The 22,729-nt window shown below is 40.2% G+C and overlaps 2 protein-coding genes across 7 annotated transcripts; one reads left to right on the top strand and one right to left on the bottom strand.

Annotated features, from left to right (window-relative positions):
- Nucleotides 1–1,583: 1,583 nt before the first annotated feature.
- nfe2l2a (nfe2 like bZIP transcription factor 2a) lies at nucleotides 1,584–11,986 on the top strand. 4 transcript variants are annotated; one of them, XM_057852177.1, is made up of 6 exons: nucleotides 1,584–1,741; nucleotides 1,827–1,924; nucleotides 8,340–8,606; nucleotides 9,432–9,524; nucleotides 9,593–9,772; nucleotides 10,458–11,986. In XM_057852177.1, exons 2-6 carry the CDS (start codon nucleotides 1,886–1,888, stop codon nucleotides 11,655–11,657), a joined length of 1,779 nt encoding a protein of 592 aa, XP_057708160.1. In that variant the 5' UTR covers nucleotides 1,584–1,741; nucleotides 1,827–1,885; the 3' UTR covers nucleotides 11,658–11,986. The 4 variants fall into 4 exon arrangements, with proteins under 4 accessions (XP_057708160.1, XP_057708159.1, XP_057708162.1 ...); XM_057852176.1 differs by lacking the exon at nucleotides 1,584–1,741 and having other exon boundaries at nucleotides 1,753–1,924; XM_057852179.1 differs by lacking the exons at nucleotides 1,584–1,741; nucleotides 1,827–1,924 and adding an exon at nucleotides 6,548–6,772.
- On the bottom strand, nucleotides 3,343–22,509 carry hnrnpa3 (heterogeneous nuclear ribonucleoprotein A3). Of its 3 annotated transcripts, XM_057852180.1 has the most exons (12): nucleotides 21,966–22,266; nucleotides 21,744–21,860; nucleotides 20,953–21,075; nucleotides 20,636–20,782; nucleotides 20,344–20,554; nucleotides 20,169–20,258; nucleotides 20,007–20,081; nucleotides 16,396–16,437; nucleotides 16,187–16,327; nucleotides 15,968–16,084; nucleotides 15,824–15,899; nucleotides 15,248–15,719 (listed from the first exon to the last, which is right to left on the bottom strand). In XM_057852180.1, exons 2-11 carry the CDS (start codon nucleotides 21,795–21,797, stop codon nucleotides 15,835–15,837), a joined length of 1,065 nt encoding a protein of 354 aa, XP_057708163.1. In that variant the 5' UTR covers nucleotides 21,798–21,860; nucleotides 21,966–22,266; the 3' UTR covers nucleotides 15,248–15,719; nucleotides 15,824–15,834. The 3 variants fall into 3 exon arrangements, with proteins under 3 accessions (XP_057708164.1, XP_057708163.1, XP_057708165.1); XM_057852181.1 differs by lacking the exon at nucleotides 15,248–15,719 and adding an exon at nucleotides 3,343–14,857 and having other exon boundaries at nucleotides 21,744–22,267; XM_057852182.1 differs by lacking the exons at nucleotides 21,744–21,860; nucleotides 21,966–22,266 and adding an exon at nucleotides 22,362–22,509.
- Nucleotides 22,510–22,729: the final 220 nt, after the last annotated feature.

Here is a 22,729-nt window from a genome sequence, read left to right as displayed (position 1 = left end):
TAAATAAAATAAGGCATCTTTGAGTGAAATTCAGTGGCCGCGGCCACCCCTATAAATTGGTTGGCCACCCCACTGGCCACCCCGCTTGCCAGGATATTGTTAGATTGTTGTAGCATCAGTTATGGATTTCATCCCAGATGAATGCATTTATTTTGTTTTGTTAAATGTAGGGCTGTCATATTTATCGTGTTAACGGGCAGTAATTAATTTAAAAAAAATTAATCACGTGAAAATATTTATCGCAATTAACGCATTCACGGTACGACTCATTCCCGCATTGCCGCAAATAGTCTACAATGGTGCCGTTTTACTTGTGTACAGAGATAAGAGGCAGTGTCAAGTGAGTGGAGCAGATACAAGCATTCATTGGGGCCGTGCTTTTAATTGGCAAAAGCTTTGTCATCTCTCCCACAGCAGCTATAAATATTGTGGGAAGCGACGTGGGGAAGAATGACAGGAGTTGATCTTTTTCTTAACACCCTGTAGTGTACCCAACGCAGAGAAGATATAGCATTTGCAGCCACCACACACAGTCAAGGTTGCACCACTTCCCATCATGCATTTGGGCAGAACAGTTAAGTCGCTACAGTATCATTTACTGAAAGCTCACCAAATACACTAGATGGCAATATTTAGTTACAATATACAAACTCACATTTATCCTTTAAGAATTACATGTCTTTCTATCCGTGGAACCCTTTCACAGAAAGAATGTTAATGATGTTTATGCTATCTTGTGGATTTATTGTTATAATAAACAAATGTACAGTATGTTGAATGTATATATCTGTCTTGTCTTATCTTTCCATTCCAACAATAATTTACAGAAAAATATGGCATATTTTACAGATGGTTTGAATTGCGATTAATTACGATTGATTAATTTTTAAGCTGTGATTAACTCGATTTAAAATTTTAATCGTTTCACAGCCCTAGTTAAATGTACACCTTATGCCTAATATATACATAACACAATAAAACAGAATTGTTGTGGAACTCAAAATGTTGACTGGACAGTTATGGACTATGCATATTAAATCATTATTAACATCAAATATTACACAGTACACCAAAGTATATCAGTAGCCGTGTCCTTAAGTCTTTCTGATAGTTTTCCCCTGACCTTTTTACTGCAATAATATAATGAAAACCTGAAATTATGGCTTTTAGTTTTGGCCACCCCAAGATTTTAAGTGGCCCCATCTGGCCACCCCTAAGAAAAATTTCTGGAGGCGCCACTGGTGAAATTTGAGTATCTCGAGGCCGGGCCGAGTATCCTCTTTTTTGGAAATAAAATTATGGTCACACTAGATAACGTAAAGAGACAATGTGCTTCAATAAATCATTTGGGAAAAAACAAAATAAGTCTTCTGGCTTGAGAGAGTACTCGGGCCCTCTCACCTCAAAGATCCATAACCAGCAGGGGGCTCTGTGAAACAACCAACGCAGAACCAACTCTTCATGACTTGCGACGTAGAATAATATGCATTTTTTTTTTTTTTTTTTAAAACCTCTTCTAGGGAAACTAACCACATATAAAAATAACTTTTGAAAACGTTTCAGAAATCGCAGCCCCTTGGGAACAAGTATGATTCGGTACACAGTGAGTTAAAGCAGCGAACTGACCGTCCCACACGACTCGTGGACGTGGACCGGCGAGGATGGGGCGAGGCCCAGCGAGTGACAACCGGGAAGCAGCAGCTCGGTGGGCAGGGCCATACTTTCCCGTGATGTTGGTTGGGTAAGAGGAAGTGTTATTTTCTCCACTATTCAGACATCGAGACGGACTATCAACTGGCCGTTTTTTTTTTTTTTTGGTAAACCAGACGACTGAGGAGGAAATAAAACAATTGTGACTGCGTTTCGGAAGACCGCGTGTTCATTAATGATGACCGAAATGGAGGTGATGCATTCCGGACAGCAGGTAAATATTAAGGACAAGCGTAGACAACTTTGGTGAAATGTTCAAAAACATTTCTTCTGAAACAATGTGATGTCATGATAATATTGTAATGTATCACTACGTTCTAACTTGACAAATTGCCTTTGCCTATTTACTGAAAATGTCATCAAGAAGACGACGTTTCCTAAACTCATTAAAAATGAAGTATTTTTTAAAAATTATTTATTTGGTAAATAACGTGTGGCTTCAGTTTCCACCAGTTGTTTAAAAAAAGCAGCATGTTTTTTTTTTTCTTCTAATCCTCAGTATCGTGAGTTCCCCTTCATAGCATGTGATCACCTCCGATCTGATATGGTGGAGGCGGAACCAGTTACAACCAGCCCAAACTCATCTTATTACTTTAAGAAAATACACTAACAGTGTTGAAGATCATGTCGTACAAGTCTCTGAAGGGAACCCCAACTGTGGATCATGCTATGACGCGTTCAGTATCACGACGGTGGGTTTTGCTCAAGCAGAACATGTTCAAACATGCCCAATGGACTTGACTTTCACTGGACATAACATTAGATCAGTGGTTCTTGACCTGGGTGAGATCGAACCCCAGGGGTTCGGTAAGTCTAATGGGTTCGGTGAGGCACCAGCAGGGTCCTACTGTCGTACGCTTATGAAATCTAAGCAAAGTGGCGTGTTAGCAGAGGTGGGCAGCGTAGACAAAAAATGTACTCAAGTAAGAGTAGCGTTACTTTAAAATAATAGTAATCAAGTAAATGTAAAAGTAGTCATCCAAAAAATGCACTCAAGTACAAGAAAAAAAGTATTTGGTGAAAAGAATACTCAAGTAATGAGTAACATTGTGAGTAACTGCTTAAAATGTTAGACCCCCCTATTTAAACAATGTTTTTTTTTCTTCTTAGCACAAAGTCTTTTATATGAACTGTTATTATTATACTGTACTATAACATATTACATAACCATATTAAGCTAAAGAAATACAACAACAAAAAACATTGAAGTCCGGTGAGAGAAAAAAATATCTACAGAAATTTTGCATTATTCGTCCAAAGAACATGAGCGCTATCCAGTGGAGATCAAATATTTCGTATAATGAAACCAAAAGGATCATATCTCCGGTTTTCCGTGGTCAATTGGTACCAAATAAAAACTGGGAGAGAGATTAAAACCCGCTCTTTCGAGTCATGTTGACAGCGGCGCTCTATGTCAAATTGTTAATTTTTTACGTTGCTATAACGCCAAGTGATTGAACAAGTTGGCGTGATCATAGAACAGCAAGCTTGAGTCTGGTATAATGAAATCATGTGGTTAGTATTGCGATGTCTTATTGGTGAAACTGGTATAGCTACTGTTGGAATCTCTGCCCCCCCCCCCCCCCCCCAAAAAAAGGTAAACTCTAATATGTAGAATAAAGAGAAAAATATAATGACTAGTGTAGCCCAAAGTAGCGGAGTAGTGTTTGTTTTTTCACAAATGACAGCTGTTTCCAAAATACTACAGGATGGGAGAGGACATTTGTGGTTTACGATCGGTGCACAATGAGCTACTTTACGCGTCAGAATCCGTCCCATATCTCCTACGTCCTCGAGTCATGTGCTGGATATATATACATATTTACTTCCATGTACAGCAATCTACAGCTCCTGTAATACAGTAAAAGGAAAGAAACAACATATTCTATGTGTTGTGGGGAATGGAGAGCTATCATTATTGTGCTTAAAGTGCCTGTGACACGAAAAAGCATGTTTATTTCATAATACATGCGGTATTTTATGCTCCTGAATGAAACGGACCGCTTGGATGTGTGTGGAAGTGACCGCTATATTTATTTAGTTTTTGGAATCCCGTGCCATGAAAATGAGTGACTTCCTTCAACAGTCTCGAGTTGAGAAATAGGGTGCTGTGACATGTATGGAGGAAGGAGTCCTATTCACTATACAACCGTACTGTTGTATGAGAAGGACTAAGGATTCAGCTGATTTTACGGATTAATACGTTTATTTTTCGCATCACGCCAGCCAAACGGCTGCAGAAAAATCTTGCTGTACGAGTGAGATGCGTGTGCGCCTTTTTGGGGTTTCAAAAGGTTCCCATTCACCAGTGGATATTGGCCAAAACAAGCCTTGCTACTGTGGGACCATGGGACTTACGAGGAAGTGAGTAAACATCGTGTTTTGTATTATGTCAAATACTGGGATCATTTTAATATGTAGGTGGCTTGCATTTTGTGGCTGACATGCTCCTTGTCCCCTCGGCCGACGACCGGCGGCTTGTCGCACATCCCCCCCGCCGGGAGAGCCGTGCCAAGTGTTTTGTCAAATTTTCCGACCGATCAGAAATTGCAACTTTGAGTTAGAAATAGCCGCGAATACAGTGATTACAAAGTAAACACTACAAACTTTCTTTAAATAAAGGACTACTTACATTTGATCATGGATGGGCATGTTAAAATCTCTCCTCATACACATTAGCTGCACATGTTAGCTGGAAAACAACTGCAGCCGCCCTCCTCCACTGAGTTTCTCGCTGTTTACGTGTAGTAAAGCATTATTTTGCCATATTCGTGCTGACCATTTAGCAGCTACACGCTCCTCCGACGTCGGCCGGTTTGTTCGGCGGTCATTGTCCAGCTGCTTCCCCGACGAGCTCTCCTGTCCGTAGTAGTAGGGGAACGAGCTGTAAATTGCTCTCCGCCGGGCGGTTTGCCGATCGGCGGAGACAATCGACAACCCACTCGTCATGTGAAATGATTTGGGCTAGTTATGTGTGATTTTCTGCTTCGAAGACTTTGAAACATCACGCGGTTCGGGTTAGCATGTCAGCTAGTTTTCACGCCTCTTGGTTGGTTTACATTCCCCAAAGCCGGGGAAGGGAAATGACGTAAGCCCGATTTAGGTTGCATAAAATATCAGTCGGGAGTGCGACAGTAAAGGTGAAGTCAACAGTTTTGACCATTATCGAGTAATTTTGCCATGTCGTCTTGAATAAATGCATTTTTATTATTTCATATTCCATTTAGCACAAGACTGTTATTTGTCATGACCAGTGTTGTTAATCTTACTGAAAAAAAGTAATTAATTATAGTTACAAATTACTTCTCCCAAAAAGTAATTGCGTTAGTAACTCAATTACCTGAATGTAAGAGTAATTAGTTACTTGGCAAAGTAATTGGTGATAATTACTTTTTTTCCCCCTCAAAAAAAAAAAAAAAAAAACATTGGCCACACTATGTGAATTTTTTTGTGAAGGTTTTTGGTACAATTGGCCCGAGCCCAATTCTTTACCCTAATTTACCCTTTACCCTGAATCAACTGTTAAAAGTTGTTAAAATTGCTCTCATTATTGCATTAGTTCCCTTCTCTCTACTTTCGACATATGAAAGTTTTAAAACTGTTTCATCATTTAAAGATAGATTCAAGTCAAGATTTTGCCGATTTAGAAGTATTTTAGATAAAAAAGTTACTCAGGTTCGCTAGGCCGGTCTACAACAGAGCCGTCCTAAAAAGTCTACTGCTTTAAGATGGCGGCTGTTTACTAACGCATCTAGTGCCGTGTCTGTCATTTTGCATCTAGTTATATCTATATACAGTATATGTGATATCTACCATAACATGCGGGCGTAGTTTGTAGGCTATCGGCTACAACATGTATTATTGGAGCTACCTAGCATCGCGTTTGCTCGACGTCACAACTTTCTTGCCTCCTCCCCACTCCTGCTCTGCTGTCGTCTCGGTGAGTCCGTCTCCCTCAGACTTTTCGACCAATATAATAACGCATAGTAATGCATGCCTTTCCGTCCTCAGTAACGGTAACGGCGTTGCCAAGATGAGAAAAGTAATTAATTAAATTACCCACTACTGAAAAAAATAACGGCGTTATTAACAACACTGGTCATGATCATGCCATATATTTAGCTATTGGGGAAAAATACTTGGATAAAAATATCCTGTAAAAATATTGGAGTAGAGAGACTGAAACGATGACATTATGCGGCTCTCTTCGTCACGTTTTCCTCGTTCTGAATAATTCCCCCTCAACGGGCTGACTGGTCCTTCTGAAGCAATTTATTTAGCAATTGGGAAAAAATACTCGGACAAAGAAAATATCCTGTAAAAATATTGGAGTAGAGAGACTGAAACAATGATATTTTGCGGCTCTATTCGTCACGTTTTCCTCGTTGTGAATAATTCCCCCTCAATTGGCTGCATACTAAATCAGATGAAATCGTGACTCCGCTGACGCCATCCACCTGTTGGGGACGCCAGAGCCCTATAATGGTAGACGTGGCTAATCGGCAGATTAAAAGACTAATTTCTCGTCATCTGCGCTTTGCGAAATTGTTGTATATCGTCGAATCGTTTCAAAATATGATTCTAATTCACATAATAATCCTATTTAAGACTTTTTTTCTCCTGTCGTACGCACTTTAAATTATGGTGGTTTGAGGCTCCCCTAATCCATGAGTTTTACTGAAGCCACTTTGCTGTTTTGGGACATGTGTGTGTTCTATCATGAGCGGTCAAGAGGCCATGTAGGCTGATATGATGAAAGGAGTTTGTCCCCTTTGTGTACTTTTTTTCCTTTTTAAATTAGAGAAGAGTACTTTAAAGAACAATTTCCCAAAATGCAGTCTTCTCAACTCTCACCTATTTTGACAGCATTTGTGACTTGATCTCATGGTGTGTCTGTAATGGTTTAAAATGTTGACAACAGGATAATTGTCTAAATGGAAGGCATGCGGTTTTGCATGTTGCATACAAATGTTCATTGTTAGTGTAGTGAGGACAGGGAAACACGTCCTTATTTTAATGGTCTTAGTTTCCTTGTTCTGGTGGCAAAGAAGGCCTGGTGACGGTAAACTGTTTAAAGTTGCTTATATTATTTGTGATGAGATGATGGCCCACAGGCAGTGTGCCAGGAACGTCAATTGTTTTTTGAGATATCAACATTTCGTGTCTTATCTACAAAGCTAGGATGTGCGATGCCTGTCTACATGGATTGTTTGGAGCCTGTGTAAATGCCAAATGGTCAGTCTGAGTTATCTTTTAATATGATGCAACACAGAGGCAAGGATTTGGTCACTGAAATGAATCTTAATTTTACACATTCCATTTGGTTCAGCTTTGGGCCCTAGCCAGTTTTCCTTTTATTGAGACCAATGTATGAAAGCCATATGAATTATGTCTACTTCTGAGCCATATACAAGTCACATGCTTCCATATGAATTATGTCTACTTCTGAGCCGTATACTAGTCACATGCTTTTAAAGACTTCCACACATGTTGGTTGACGAAACATTCAAGGGTGCTTGTGAAATGGTTTCCTTCTGTAAATAAGTTCTGGTTATTAACTCAAAGAACACAGTTTATTTTGGAATGGCCTTGTTTAAAAAGACCTATCTTTTTGGTTTTTAAGTGCTATCCAGCAGAGGCTTAAACGTTAAGGAAGCGAAAATATCAACTGTGGAGCTCGTATAAGTCATCGTTGACTATAAATGAAGTACACATATTTGCACTTGCTAAATCATAGCACAAACGACACCAAATATACACATTTACGAGTAACTAAGTCAATATGTTTATGGAAGACCGAAATAATATTCTTAAATTCAGAAAAGTTACACAATAATTGTAAATGTAGTGCTTTAAAATCAAGAAAGTACATAATTGGACTGTCGCAAGGCATAGGAATGGAAAGACTGACTTACATTGCGAAAGGAAAACCGAAAGAATTTGTGAAATTATGGGACACATATACTGTATTTATATTGTGTCAACATTCTAAAGAAATCTGGGAATGTAATGGCATTTTTTCTTTGCAAGCTGTGTGAATGTGAATAAGATCATTTATTATTTTTTGTTTTTTATTCAATTGCGCCTGCCTCATTTTTATGAGGTTCAGGGTTCAAATCTCGATTCTAGCCTTCACGTAAAATTTCAATGTTCTCCTGATTGTGTAACTTTTCTCACAGTACTCCAGCTTCCTCCCACAAAACTAGCCCAGCAATCTCCTGTGATTGTATGGCGATCTGTCCAAGATGTATTGCTTGATTCGCCCATTATCAGCTGGAATAGATACTTGCTTATTCGTGAGGACAAGCCGGATTAAAAAATGACTTCAGGTGTATTGTAACACATTGTGTGGCTGAGTGAGACTTCAACTGTGAAAATTAAACGAGTGATACATTTATACCTTCCACAAAATTGGAGGACTTTTTGTATGTGGTGTCAACTGGCTAAATATTAGCAGTAACAACTATTGTTCACCCGTGCCATTAATGGCTACGTTGTCAGCAAGGTGCAGCGGGGGACAGGGTGTGGCAGGTGCAGCCACATTTTCCACTGGCTGGCTTCATTTGTCCTCCCTCCGCCCATTGTTCCCACTGTGCCACCAATCCTAACGTACTGCTTTTTCTTTCCAGGACATGGAACTGATCGACATTCTGTGGAGGCAGGACATTGATCTGGGGGCGCGGCGTGAGGTGTTTGACTATAGCCACCGTCAGAAGGCGCACGAGCTGCAGAGGCAGCAGGAGCTAGCGGAGGAGAAGAGGCTGCACCTACTCCGTGAGCAGGAAAAGGCTCTCCTGGCACAGTTGCAGCTTGACGAGGAGACGGGGGAGTATGTGCCACGGCTGTTACCCAGCGCACCACTGCAGTCAACTTCCGTGCCATTGGAGGTTGCACAGGTACCCACACATGAACTCTGTTATGCATGAACGGGCCAAGCCACTCCTGTTTCTTTTTGTGGTTGCTAAGTTACTGACTCGAGTCATTAGTGAGGCAAAGGTTGCCCTGTAGTGTTGCTCGTCTTTGATTCTAGATGTCTTGTAATATACTGTGTACCTTGACAAACAAGTTTAAAATGTTCTGTGACTAAAGTGCAGATTTCCATTCATTAGTCAGGAAACTGCGCTCTGATTCAGTTAAATTATCCACCAATAATCTTGCACATTCAAAAATTCAGAAGCGTTCGCAAAATCAATGTCACAACTACTGTGGTGTACCTGGGCGAGGATTCCATTTAAATGGCAAAAATGGGACATTATTTGAGAGGAGTAAAATAGGTCATTTACTTTTCATCAAACAATCCTTCTGCCCTTCACAATAGTTTTTTTTTTTTTTTTTAAACAAAGGATTATGAAGAAGTGCTCATTCCATGTATTTTAGAAAATTCCACAAATATGGCAACCCCTTATCATACTGTTATTACTCTGATAAACCAAGCTTGTGGCTCATAAACTAATAATTGGGGCACTCACAATTGATCGTACCACTGTTGTACAATGGTGAGTTCCTGCTCACTGTACCAAAAACGTCACCGGTTGGTAGTCAAGCGTGCTAACTGTTAAGCTAAAATTCCAGCCTGGCAGCTCTGTGCCTAGCACTCTCCTTGAAGGCTTCAGAGTAACGTTTTCCAACCGAATAAGGCACCTGTAGGCTTTTTTTTGTTTACATTTTTGTTTCTTCTAGCTGGTGGTACATAATAAAAAGTCAATAAACGTCCATTACAGGATGTCAGCTTTACACAGCAGAGTGCTGAGACGTTGTCATTTGATGAATGCTTGCAACTCCTCGCAGAGACGTTTCCAGTTGAGGAAAATGAGGTAATTTACTCCAGGTCCTTCAACACAACATTTGTAAAATGTAAATAACCATATGCTTTACCTCCTAGGATGTGCCTGTTGGCCTGGAAACGAGTGCCAGCAGCTGCAGCGTTTTGACATCCCCCGAGCAGCCATCTTTGGCCCCTCTAACACTTTCACCAGATCCTCTGACAGCACCCCAGTCACAGAAGGAGTCTCTGGATATCGAGCAGGCTTGGATGGAGCTGCTGTCACTTCCTGAGCTGCAGGTACGAGCTGAATAATTTGCTGTATAGAGTAGCTTGGTCACAGGAACAATTATTTATACACATAGTTCCACTCTAATAAATACTCAGTTTTGGAAAGCTTTGCTGGTGCACCGGTATGCATGGGAACATGGCATAGCGGCAGTAGTCGTGTAGCAATCTTTAACCCTTTCTTTTTGGAAGGCATTAGATAACAGCTTGAGGTAATGGGTGAAGCTCACTTTTCACAGCAGTCGTTTATACTGACAGGCTCTCGACAAGTCTCTCCTTGCTGCATTTTGTAGATAACACTGGATCCACGTTACTGCCACGTTATAGTAGCCATTATGTAATTTAGCAAAAGGGACATATGGGACAGCGTATCGTCAGATTTAACAGCTTTGTGGAAGAACAGATGTTGAATCTATAAACATGTACTGTATACAATTCTTTAGAAAATGTCTCATGCAATAAGCAATTGTGTTTAATTAGTTGACGGGTGTGTTGCCACATTGGACATTAATTTGTATGACGTAAGTTGAATTTTAATAGTGCCTTAATTATTGTCTGCCAAAATCTTCGTCTCACTCAAGCAAGTTTATGAGGACAATATTGCAGGAAGGTGTTGTGGTTGTTCAGGGTCAATACTTTGCTCACATAGCAAAAAAAAAAATGCTTGTACTGAGTTTTTTTAAAAATTTGTTTTCAGCAATGCCTGACCCTACAAATAGAAGAGGCACTAGAGACGACGGCCTACCCCCTTCTAAACAGCACTGAAGCAAAGGATCCAAACTACTCCCTTTACCCCATGTCCAGTCCAGGGAAAGAGAAGAATACTTTAAATATGTGTCCTACAGTTTTTATAAATACATTTGATAGCTCAGTTCCCAACATCACCCCAGCAGACAATGCAAACCAAATCAAATCAGAAGTTCCCCAGTTAAACACTCATTTCAACCTTAATAGCTTTTGCAACACATTTTACCCTGACCCCATAACGGAGGGGAGCAGCAGTCAACAGGATCTTGAAGAAAAAAAATGCAATATCGTGTCCGATGTTCACACTTTGTACAGCCTCTCACCTGATACATTTGAGCGGGGAAGATGCAATGTGCCTGCAGAAGTGCCTGACTTAGACTCTGGACTCTCCTCAAGTCCCCACGCATGCTCACCTGGGAAATCTCTGTATGGCGATGAGGGTTTCGACGGTAGTGATTCTGAGATGGATGAGATGGAACAGAACCCTGGCAGTGCAAAATCTGACTACTCTGAAATGTTCTCATTGAATTTTCAACCTGATGATGATCAACGAGTCTTTCCTTTGTCCACATTAACGGGCCACTTGCAGAGCCAGGAAGATGAGCCAACAGGACAAATGACAGATCTGTCAGAGGACAACGGGCACTGTTCCTCACCTTTCACTAAAGACAAACGCAAGAGAGGGTCAGATTCTCGTCTCTCTAGAGACGAACAGAGGGCTAAAGCCCTCAAGATCCCCTTCAGCATCGACATGATCATAAACCTGCCTGTTGACGACTACAATGAGCTAATCTCAAAGAACCAGCTGAATGAGACCCAGTTGGCCCTGGTTCGGGACATCCGCCGCCGTGGCAAGAACAAGGTGGCGGCACAGAACTGCCGCAAGCGCAAAATGGAGAACATCGTGGGGCTGGAGAACGATTTGGACTCGCTCAAAGAGGAGAAAGTACGTCTGCTGGGTGAGAAGTCCCGCAATGTGAGCAGCCTAAGAGAGATGAAGAGAAAGCTGAACAGCCTGTACCTGGACGTGTTCAGCATGTTGAAGGACGAGGATGGCAACTCCATCTCCCCATCAGACTTCTCGCTGCAGCAGTCCACTGAAGGTAGCGTCTTCCTCGTTCCTCGTACTAAAAAGACTATCAAAAGCTAAGACCAACCCCTTTCTAGTAATGTACTGCAGCCATGTAGTCGCACTATGCAACAAATTTCTCAGCTTTAAGTATCAGTAGCTCTGCAGAATTATTGTATAGTTTTTGGTTCTTCCTGGATGTTGTAATATTTTTGATATTTTATCTCTTTTGTACTCTGCCTTCTTAGTTGACGTGATTATTTGTAAATAGACATCTGAGATGAATAACTGTTACTGTACATGTAAATATTCATACGGTATATTGTATATGTATGCTAAGTGATCGTTAACCAAACACCCTATGATTTGCTGCACATTCTTATGCTTTTCAATAAACCATCCCAGAGCTATATGGCCTCATTTTTCTATGAAAGCATAGCATTGCAAGTCTATACCAGACTGGAAACCAGATGGATATAAAGTCTGTAGCGTTGTTGCATAACTCACCACACATTTGGGTTACTTCTGGACTTGAAAGTCTCACATAGCTGCAAATTAAGATAACTTGGGGCTTTTGACCAAGTCCCAATCATTTCCCCTTCATTTACTGCAGTTATTTGTACAGTACCGGTAACCTAAATCTTTTAATACAGAGGTCAGTTAAGTCACACCCGCTGCTTTATTGTTGCACAACAAAGGCCACAATTGTTGATGCAAGACACTCTTAAAATGATCCGACTAGGCCTACAAGCAACACACAATCACTATTTGCCTGCCATGCACTTTCACACACAAACACCACCTTTAACCGCCAAGCCCGTATGCATGCGTGTGTGCGTGGTGTTTGTTTAAAGAGGGAAAGTGACATAGCTAAATAGGTAAAAACCATGCCGCAAACTTGTTATAAAAAATGTATAAACATTATCTCACTAAGAACATTACATAATAATAAAACACAAATCCAAGAAAAATACCTTTATTCAAACCAAAGTCATGCATAATCTCTATTGAATGTTAATAGCAATAAGGGAGATCTTTCCTAATTCCTAAATATTTTATACAACATTCATTTATCTACCAGTTTAAAAGAATGATAATAAAACATAAAACTAACAAACGCAATGCTAATGTGTGTCATTCATTACAGGGCTGTTACTGGCCTTAGCTATGGCTTTGGCATTGCAGATAAAATTATACGTTCGGTAGGTTAGGCTACAGACTTCATAATGATATTGACGGATCAGATTCGACCTTCACTGTGCCATGCCTCCAAGTAGGGGGCTATCCCAGTCTGCTTTAGTTATTTGCAGTCGGTCACAGCGACACATGCAGCGATCAAACGCCGGATTTATCTTGTAAAGTACGAAAGCTGTACCGCATACAAACAGGAAGGATTGTCTTAGGAATGATTTGTTCGAGGATTCAAGGTAATCATTATATTTCTCGTTTTTTCACAAGAATTTTCAACGTAAAAAGCTCTTTGTTGTAAGGCTGCCGCCACATTGTCTAACAGGCTAGCATAATTCGACATATTTACGTAAAATAAAAGCTAACTGCAGTTTTTTTTTGCTTTTAACCAAGACTGTTTTACATCCATATCTATAAAGAATTCAGGGATTTAAGCATTTATTTACAATAATTTTCCACCGGAAAAGCTGTGTTTACATATGGCGGCCGCCACATTGACTGACAGACTAGCATCGTACTTCAACATATTTACGTAAAATATATGCTAACTGCACGTTTGTTTTTTTTGCTTCAAACCAAGGGTCAAGACTGTTTTACGTCCATAACTATAAAGAATTTAGGGATTTAAGCATTTATTCACAAGAATTTTCAATGAAGAAAGCTCTTCTGTGATTCCACTCGGTCAGCTTTGATGGCCACGGCAACAATGCAGGTCACCTATTAATCAGCCATGCGCCCCTTGTCCCTTCAATATCATTATGAAGTCTATGGTTAGGCTGCAAGTAATTACTTGTTTGTGTGTAACAAATAAGTCATTGGCTTAGAAGTTTCTGCGCCACAAAAAAATTCCCAGAAAATCCTGGTCACTGCTATAACTACAGCTTTGCTGTTCTAAGGCTCCAATGATAGTCTTATTCAAAGTAAACCTTAACAAATGTAAGGATTTTAGCCTCTACAGAGGTTTTGTGAGCAAGTCCTTAAAGGCCAGTAATCCATCTTGTCATTGCTTTCTTAGTACTGTATTTGTGTGATGGCTGTGAGCCAAGTAGTTTTTAACAGGATGTTAACTGTGTGCAATAACACTGATGTTTAGCAAAGATCCTTGCCAAATCATTTTTACAGTATTTTAGACTGAAGAGATTGCTTTCATTTTATTTACTTTTTTAAATTATTATTTGTAAACGTGTGTAAAAACTTAATTGCCCACAGTTGTTTGTCTTCTGGTTAATATACCAACACATCACTTATGAAGCAACAAGTGAGTTTACTTTGACACAAATTTTGCTAAGTGCCGAAAATGATCCAGGCAAAGAATCAATATATAAATAAATGTATTATTTCAGTGTTTGGCCTTGGTTTTCTCATTTTAAGTTTTGAGCTAGAATTTTTATTTTTGTCCTACCTGAGCAGAAACAAAATACAACTTTTCGAAATAAAATAGTATAATAAAACAGTAAGTAATTCTTAGAATATGAAAAGAGATTGAAACACTGATGTTTTAGCATTTTTGAAAAGGAGTTTTTTTTTAAACTGCTAACTGGCTCATGCCTAACCTTTCGGAGTTTGTAGATCGTGAAACCAACAATAACATTTTAATTCATAAAGTTTTGGCATGTAGGATAGTCTGTTGAGCAGAAATGTAAAGAAATCTAATGTTAAAAGGATCTTGTGTAGGATAATACCTGGTTGGGATAGCAAGGGATTCCTTAATGTCATTTTCCTTTTTTTTTTTTTTTTTTTTTTTTTTTAAATAGCACTGAGCAAGAAACCAACTTGGCAAATATACCAATTTAGCACAATTTCAATCATTGCAGCCCTTTTCAGATAATGCTCATTAGCCTCAACTTATTATGAAAGTTAATGTAGAACAAGACTGGACCTCTTATTTCAAGTTTTAACTGGGGGTTTAGATCAGGGATGTCGCCTGTAAGACCCGTTTTCTTATTTATATTTAACACTTGTATAATTATTTGAGTTGACTTAAGTTAATGATTTTTTTCAACATCCTTGTATAATATTTGGAAAAAAAATCTTACCCATCCAGACCCTTCCATGTTATCGCGTCTTTACAGATTTTCGTCCGCTTTCCACATCTGCAAATCAAGCAAAGTGGTTACTCTTACCTGCTCGCCCTTGTTTGAATCAGCTCTTGTGAAATACTCCTTTCTCAAGTCTGACACCTACAGTATTTATTGGGTAAACTGACTGAACAGGAAGCCCCCCCAAAATGTCCATTCGCTAGCTGGCTTCAGGAAGTTGGCGTTGTGCTCACCGCCGCCTCCTCCTTCTCTTCCCCTCTCTCTCTCACAATGCTGACTGGTCCACTGTGCTGGCGCTGGCTGAAGATGTGCTTGCTGTCTGACCGCCATCTGCAATCCTCCAAACTAGCGACGCTGCAGGCACTCGTGGCTCCTATAATGGCCTAGGGCCACTGCATCATCGCCTTGTCCATAATTACATACATCAGGCAAGACAACCTCACGTGGCTTGACTACACCATTTTTATTCATGCTTTGCACAAACTAGAATTCCCTGAAATCTAACTGATAAACTTTGAGGGATTTACTGTGTTGACATACAATAATTAAAACACACTTGACTCAACAGAGGAACTGTTACAACTACTCCGAAGGACAAAAGCCAGGTTAAACTGAGCCATATAAAACAATGAAAAAGAAAAGATATAAACAACGGGCTGAAGGTTAGAAAATAATCGAAATCTTTCGACCCCTGAAACCACAGGCACGATACCCACACTTGAAACGCACAGGGTGGAGGGGACAGTGGCTTTGCAGGCAAACATCTATCAAAATAAGGTATCAATGCGATTAAATGTACAGTCCTTCTTCCTTAAAACGTCTGACTCGTGTGCTCCTCTAATGCCTCAAAGTAACCTGCAGCTTTCCTGACAATTCCTTTGCTGACCGCCTCGCCTCCCCTGCTAAGAACTGAAGCCTGTTGAATGGATACAGGATAGAACAAACAGTTATTCTGCACTTGCATGGGCTCACTCTGTACTCTGCTACAAGGGTTGACGTGAGCGTCGATCGCAAACTTACCAATGTAATGTTTAATAGCGCCTTGAGCCGTAGCCACCGCCGCCACCACCACCACCTCCGCCGGAGCCATAGCCACCTACAAATGCAATACAAGACTAAGTTCTGCTTAATCGCCAATGTATGACAGCAGAGAAGACAACTCACCTCCATATGGACCACCTGAGTTTCTGCCACCAAAACTGTTTCCCTTCATGGGCCCGTAGTTGGACTGATGGCCACCATAGTTGTCACAATTATTGTAATTTCCGCCTCCGCCGTAACCTGACAAAACCAAACGGTTGTTAACGTTGAAAAATGAGACGTGAGGTGACTCAGCGACTTCCGAGAGGATCAGCTGTCATTCTAGATAATTGAAGGCTTTACCTCCACCATTACCCCGGTAACCTCCATCGCAGCCGCCACCAAATCCACCACCCTGATTACCATATCCTCCTCCTCCTCCTCCATAGTTTCGCCCTCCATAACCACCTCCTCCTCCACCACCACCATAATTTGAACCAGGACCTAGTCAGGAAAACAACAAAATACTTAATACATGTTAAGCCCTCAAAGAAATTAACGCAACTACTCACCATCAAAATCATCGTAACCACCTCTTCCTCCACCATAGTTGTCTGAGAAGGTAATCAAAATGATTTGTCATTAGAGACAGACAGTGGTAAACCGATTCTCACACCTATGTGAGAATTTACAGTATTACAACGTCACTTGAGCTACTCTGAATAATGCAGAGTTCGTACACCCTTATCATGGCCAAATTCATGCACTTTTTCAAGACCAATTTTCCAGTACCCTTTAAGCGTTATCCCAATGTTTGTTTTTTTATGATGAGGCCGAAATAAAATATGGTCCCTTCCAAAATGTTCTACGACCCCAGAGGTTTGAGACATTTAGTTTGAAAGGTGTCGATTCTAAAAACCCACCGGAGGATGCGTTCCCGGCGGTAGTGAGTGTTTTGTGGCAAACTCTGAGTGCGTCCAATCGCACACGTGCTAGCGTAGTAATAGAATGCTGTTCGGTGGTAGGAGACTCATAAGTTAGGGCCGAGGAAACCTTGATAAATGCGTTTTCTTGAAGTTTGGGAGAAAATGGCTGTCACTCCTACAATTGGTGAGCTATATGATTTCTCGATGTACGTTGTGAGAAACTCTAGTTCACAACAACAATAAAAAAAACTATTCCTTTCTCGCCAAAACTAATATAGCTCTTTACAAAGCTATTACAATCTCTTCTACCAAGACCGGAAATTTTAAAATGCCCTTCAAATTCATAGCTAATGAGAGATGAGCGATGACACACAAGCAGAAGGCGGTGTGGGACGCATTGCGCCCGTATGTTGGCTTTATCTCAACAGCGATGACTTCATCATACCGGCATTGCTCATTGCCTCCTGTGTGTCGAGCCCGAGTTGGACTTATTGCCCCAGTCAGCCTCCTTTGAAGCAGTGCTGGCGGGTTTGTTGGATAGAAAGTAGTCGCTTATTGTCCTTTTTGCCATTGTTCCCAAATGCTGTCAAGTTTTCCTGCTACCCCAATTATAACACACTCCACACATCGCCAACCTCCACCTTCTTTTTCTTCTGTTGTATTTTCCCTTGGCAAACCAGCTCATTACATTACCGCTAACAAGTGGAGTTAACCGTGAAGGAGTTTGTCAGCAACAAAAACAAAAAAACCCAAAATGTTACTGGTTGCGCATATGTGAGTACATGCAAAAAATACTTGCACTGGCTCAAATTTTAGTCACAAAATGTGACCATTTGGTCGCAGTCTGAATCCCTGTGCCCTTCTGCACATTTAGTTTGGTTTTTATAAATTTACAAATTTGTTGAGATTTTTGGGAATCTTCTGTTGATTATATCACCGATTTTCTTTGGGTTTAGACCAAAGCAAGAGAAAATGTGATTTAGCACAATCTTGAAACCAATGAACTTGGCAAGTTGTAGGATTAAAAAAAAAAAAAAAAAGTGACAATATTGTGGCATTTAAAAGCAACTGAACATTTTTTGGAGACGTCAATTATTTGCCAATTTTGATTATTAGTCAATTATAGTGATGCACGATAATACATTTTTCAACCGATACCGGTAACCGATAACTTCCTCCTCGTTCCAACCGATAATGTCAAACCGATAATTCTATTAAAAGATTTATGTAAAATTTTAAAGTATTCACAAGAGAAAATATTACTGTGCAAAAATATAATTTATTGCTCCTTTTTTCAACATCAAATGTGAACAAGTAGTAAATTCCAAAATCTAAATAAAGACAGATTGTCTGACATTGTGTAATGGTAAACTTTGGCAACAATTACTTAGAGTAAATACCTAAGTTGCACAAAAATGCGTTTAAAAGTAAGCCATTCCCAACATATAACAACACTACACTGCAAAAACACACCTCCTTAAAACTAGTTAAATTCCCTTGTTTTCAGTGTGAACCTACTGGAAATAAGTGGAATTATCTGCCAGCACTTCAAGTATATTTCACTCAGATTTCTTGAAGAAAAAAAGCTAGCTGAAAATAAGCTTAACAGCCTAATTTTAAGCAATAAATTATTATACTTGATCCTAAAAAAAAGCCAGAAATGTTCAAAACTGTTCAAGAATAGGTATGGTTCAAAACATTATTTGAAATTGAATCGAAATTGATTATTTGACATTTTTTTCTTGAATTAGGTGAAAAATGACCTTTTTTTTTTTTTTTTTTTTTTTTTTTTTTTTTTTTTTTTTTAAGATTTATGGGCTTAATAAGAGCAAATGGCAATATTTACTTGAAGTAAGTGGAAAAATCCGGGAGCAATCATCTGTTAATTAGTCTTTAAAACTCAAAACAAGATGGGGAAAATTATTTGACTAGATTTAAGAAGAATGATCTAATTAAGACGTCATAAATTTACAGCATACTGAATGCATTACTGACTTCTTATGAGTGGTTTGGTGCATGTTACAATTATCATCAAACCACTGTGCTGAAGCATGCTTACTTGACATCAATTGTCCAAATGTCCGTGGTGAAACTCACGTAATTGGCATGTTTTTCACAAAGAATGGTGGTCGTATAAACTGCATTATTTTTTTATCCGGGGCTTGGGCTCTCCGGTCACTTCGGTATAAAAAAATAAAATAAAAACGTCTCTCGTCTGGCATCCCATCCCGCCTGTGCCCTTCAGTCCGTCCGGCCGCCGTAGTGCACGATGAGTTGAATTGGAGATGAGTGGCGGCGGCAGCTACGTTTGTACCGGTGTTGTATCCGCCCGGCCCAGCCATCTCGCCGCGGCGTATTCGGGGCATGGCTCTGCTCTGGACGGAGGCGCGCGCCTCACGTGCCGTACGCCGTGGGGGAACGCTCGAGAAACCGGGGTGTTCGCCAGAGGTCCCGCTGCCGGGCAATCGGACCGGCCAGAGCGGCGGGCTCCGTCGGAAGACGGCTACTTGTCGACTATCCGTCTCCTTGCCGGTGTTTAGCCTTAGATGGAGTTTACCACTGGCTTTGGGCTGTATTCCTAAACAACCAGACTCCGAGAAGGCCGCAGCGTCTCTCTATCGTCACAAGCCCTGTTTTTTAGCTTAGTTTATGTGTGTTTGGCTGTAGCATTTGCGCTAGCAGCAGCCTCATATTCGTTCCAAAAATAAATGGCTGCTGGGTTAGTGGTGTTGAAAAAGACTCTTTCTTTCTGCCTCGAACTTCTCCAGTGCATGTTTTGCAGATGGCGAGAGCGATGTTTGTTTACCACACGGAAAACAACCCATGTTAGTGAGATCTGCCATAATATTGCCTCAACCCTGTTGTGTAACTCCGCCTCCTCAATGACGCCATACTCCTCAACCCCTCCCCCTCAGGGGTTTCAGAGAGAGGAAGGGTTGAGGAGGCGGCAGTGGAGAAGCGGACAATTGAAGGCTAAATCAAGTATATAATTATCGGATTGCATTATCGGTTGAATTTTTTAAAATCTGGATTATCTGTGTGACGTCATAATTGCCATTATCGGCCAATAATTATCAGTAACCGATATTATCGTGCATCTTTAGTTAATTAGGAAAAAAAACTATTGAAACTACTGTTTGGACACCAGATGTCGACCAAACTCCATGAACAGATTGTGATTGATCATCTTGTGAACATCAATATTTGATCTATCTCTAATAATGTCAACATAATAAAATGTCACAAAAACAACGCACCTCGACCATAGTTGCCACCGCCACCGCCGTAATTACCACTTCGGCCCATGAAGTTACTGGAGCCTCCACTTCTCCCTAAAAGGGTCAGATTAAAGTTAGCCATCACTATTTGCAGATGAGGGTGTCAAAATCAATTCATCATCTTGAGGAACGCGTGCTTACCCCTGGAATTGGACATCACGTTCATTTCTTGTTTGGAGAGTGCTTTCCTGACCTCACAATTGTGGGCATTGATGGTGTGGTATTTCTGAGCTTCAGGGCAAATTGGAGAATTTAGATACTTGTCCTAATAACCACATCACTGAAAAGGTCCCAAATGCTAATGATATTCTCATACCAACAATTTTGTCGACGGTGTCATGATCGTCAAATGTGACAAAGCAGAAGCCTCTTTTCTTGCCGGTTTGTCGTTCCTCCATGATTTCGATGCTTTCAATCTTGCCATATTTCTTGAAATAGTCTCGGATGTGGTACTCTTCTGTGTCCTCCTTGATACCGCCCACAAAGATCTTCTTCACTGTCAGATGAGCGCCCGGTTTATTGGAATCCTGAAGCAAAAGTGATGACCACAATCACGGTGAGTCACAACCACATGTATCACATGTTCTTTTGCTATTCAGTTTGTGTACCTCTCTGGACACGGCCCTCTTGGGCTCAACAACTCGTCCGTCAACTTTATGAGGCCTTTCTTTCATGGCGTCATCCACCTCCATCATGGAGGAATAGGTCACGAAGCCAAAGCCTCTTGACCGCTTGGTGCTGGGATCTCTCATCACCTAAGAAATAATACCGTAATCTCTAAAAATACATCAAATTAACTACCATCTCTTGAGGAAAAAATCATTACACCATAAAAAAAAAACAACAAACAAACAAAAAAAAACTATATTTATGCCCTGATTAAGTTAATTAAATCAGTTCCACATGGCAACACTTTCATACATACCACACAGTCTGTCAGTGTTCCCCATTGCTCGAAATGGGCCCGTAAACTCTCCTCTGTGGTTTCGAAGCTCAGACCACCAATAAAGAGCTTCCTGAGCTGCTCCGGTTCTTTACAGTCACGGTCCTGCACATTTAACACAAGTAAAATGGCAATGAAAAACACTTTCTACACAGAAACATCCACAGTTCACAACATGAGCTCCAATTGAAACATGATTTAGCAAAGCTCATATTTTAATACGATTGAGCTATTATTTTAACATTAAGTGTAACCGTTATAAAACAGACCTAATTTGATTACTGTATTATCTTGTATGAGACAAGACCATTTCCCCCCTATACAACCACAAAAACAATCATGCTGAATATATTTCTGACAATTCCCATTACTATTACATTTATGACCCATCTCTTGACACTGTGATTAGTTTTGTATTGAGTTAACAATACAAAACTTTTGTTTGTGGTCTGGATCCATTTTTGACAACCTATACACTTATTCGTAAAACATTAGTTAACGTGTGAGGGGGAAAAAAACTGGTTACAGACAGACACAGAAGACACAATTTACAATAATTTTGGGGCACCTTTCCGACTTCCCTCCCTCACAGTTCCTTTGTGTTATTTAACTCATACTTTAAGATTCTAATTGTCGTTACTACGCTAAAATCTACCTTCCTTCCCTCAAACCTGCTTTTCTCCTACCATCTTTCCCTTTCTTCATACATGCGTTTTATTCATTTCTTACATACCTTCTTCCTGCACTTAAACCTGCTTTTCTGCCTTCCTTACCTCCCTTCCTTCCAACATAGACCTGCTTTTTTCTTCTCGCCTTCCTTCCTTCATTTCCCCCTTTTTAATTTGCACCTTTCCTTACTTTTCTTTAAAAGTCCCTTTCTTCGTGGGTACCTGTCAAATGGTGCCATAGAATCAAGGATTGATTCAAATTATCTGCCATTTTTCACTGTATCGGCACACATAAATCAATCCAATAAAACAATACACGATACCTACTTTCGACACACCGTGTATTACTGTGGATTGATATTACGAATCGTATGCCATAACGAGGTATGTCGGTTTAGAAACACACTATACAAGACATGGTTGAGTTAAATAATGAAAATAACACTTTAACAAAAGTAATTTTACAATAGAACGTTTAAAGCGGCTATTTCAATAAATTCGGCCCACAGCTGCATGCGACGCTAAATCCTGCTAGCGCTTCCGCTAGCTCAAATGTTAATTCAAAACACACATGCGCGAGCTTTTAGAAGGCGAGCAACAAAGAGCAAAGATGAAAGACGCAACGACAATTTGTCAGTGATGTCAAAGCGCTGTGATGACGCCGGCGGACCCGGCATACAGCCGTTTAATTAAAGAAGAAAAAATAGACGATAGATTCCCGACCTCCATTTTGACGTCCATTTCAGTTCAGGGACGGAGCTGGTCACATGACCCGGTCCACACGCTCTACGTCATCAGCACATTCGAGATTGTTCTACGAAATTAAAAGACAGCACCAGACTAGACTGATGTCCAAAATAATAACTTTACTTTAAATGACTTTTTTTTTTTTTTTTTTACTTGTAGCGAAATGTTTTATAATGACTGTCGTGTTTACAGCTCGGGGAACCACAGGAAATAACAATCAACTTGCGCTATCTAGCGGTAGCGAGGATCTCAAAGCTAGAAAATAAAATGGAGAATTTACACGTAAACCGATATATAACCAACTCAAACAGTTTTTGAATTTTAATTTATTTGTAAATAACTTT

Source organism: Corythoichthys intestinalis, chromosome 12, assembly GCF_030265065.1.
Source record: "Corythoichthys intestinalis isolate RoL2023-P3 chromosome 12, ASM3026506v1, whole genome shotgun sequence".
NCBI classification, from domain to species: Eukaryota; Metazoa; Chordata; class Actinopteri; order Syngnathiformes; family Syngnathidae; genus Corythoichthys; species Corythoichthys intestinalis.
This window is presented reverse-complemented; position numbering and strand designations above follow the sequence as displayed.

What these genes read in the sequence shown, in the direction of transcription:
- nfe2l2a (XM_057852177.1), top strand. Translation starts at nt 1,886, where the DNA reads ATGATGACCGAAATGGAGGTGATGCATTCCGGACAGCAG. An exon ending in TGATGCATTCCGGACAGCAG is followed by an intron (nt 1,925 to 8,339) that starts GTAAATATTAAG and finishes TTTTCTTTCCAG; the next exon opens with GACATGGAACTGATCGACAT. An exon ending in TTCCAGTTGAGGAAAATGAG is followed by an intron (nt 9,525 to 9,592) that starts GTAATTTACTCC and finishes TTTACCTCCTAG; the next exon opens with GATGTGCCTGTTGGCCTGGA.
- hnrnpa3 (XM_057852181.1), bottom strand. Translation starts at nt 21,797, where the DNA reads ATGAAGGAAGGAAGGCGAGAAGAAAAAAGCAGGTCTATGTTGGAAGGA. An exon ending in GAACACTGACAGACTGTGTG is followed by an intron (nt 20,783 to 20,952) that starts GTATGTATGAAA and finishes ATTATTTCTTAG; the next exon opens with GTGATGAGAGATCCCAGCAC. An exon ending in CACCGTCGACAAAATTGTTG is followed by an intron (nt 20,259 to 20,343) that starts GTATGAGAATAT and finishes TTTGCCCTGAAG; the next exon opens with CTCAGAAATACCACACCATC.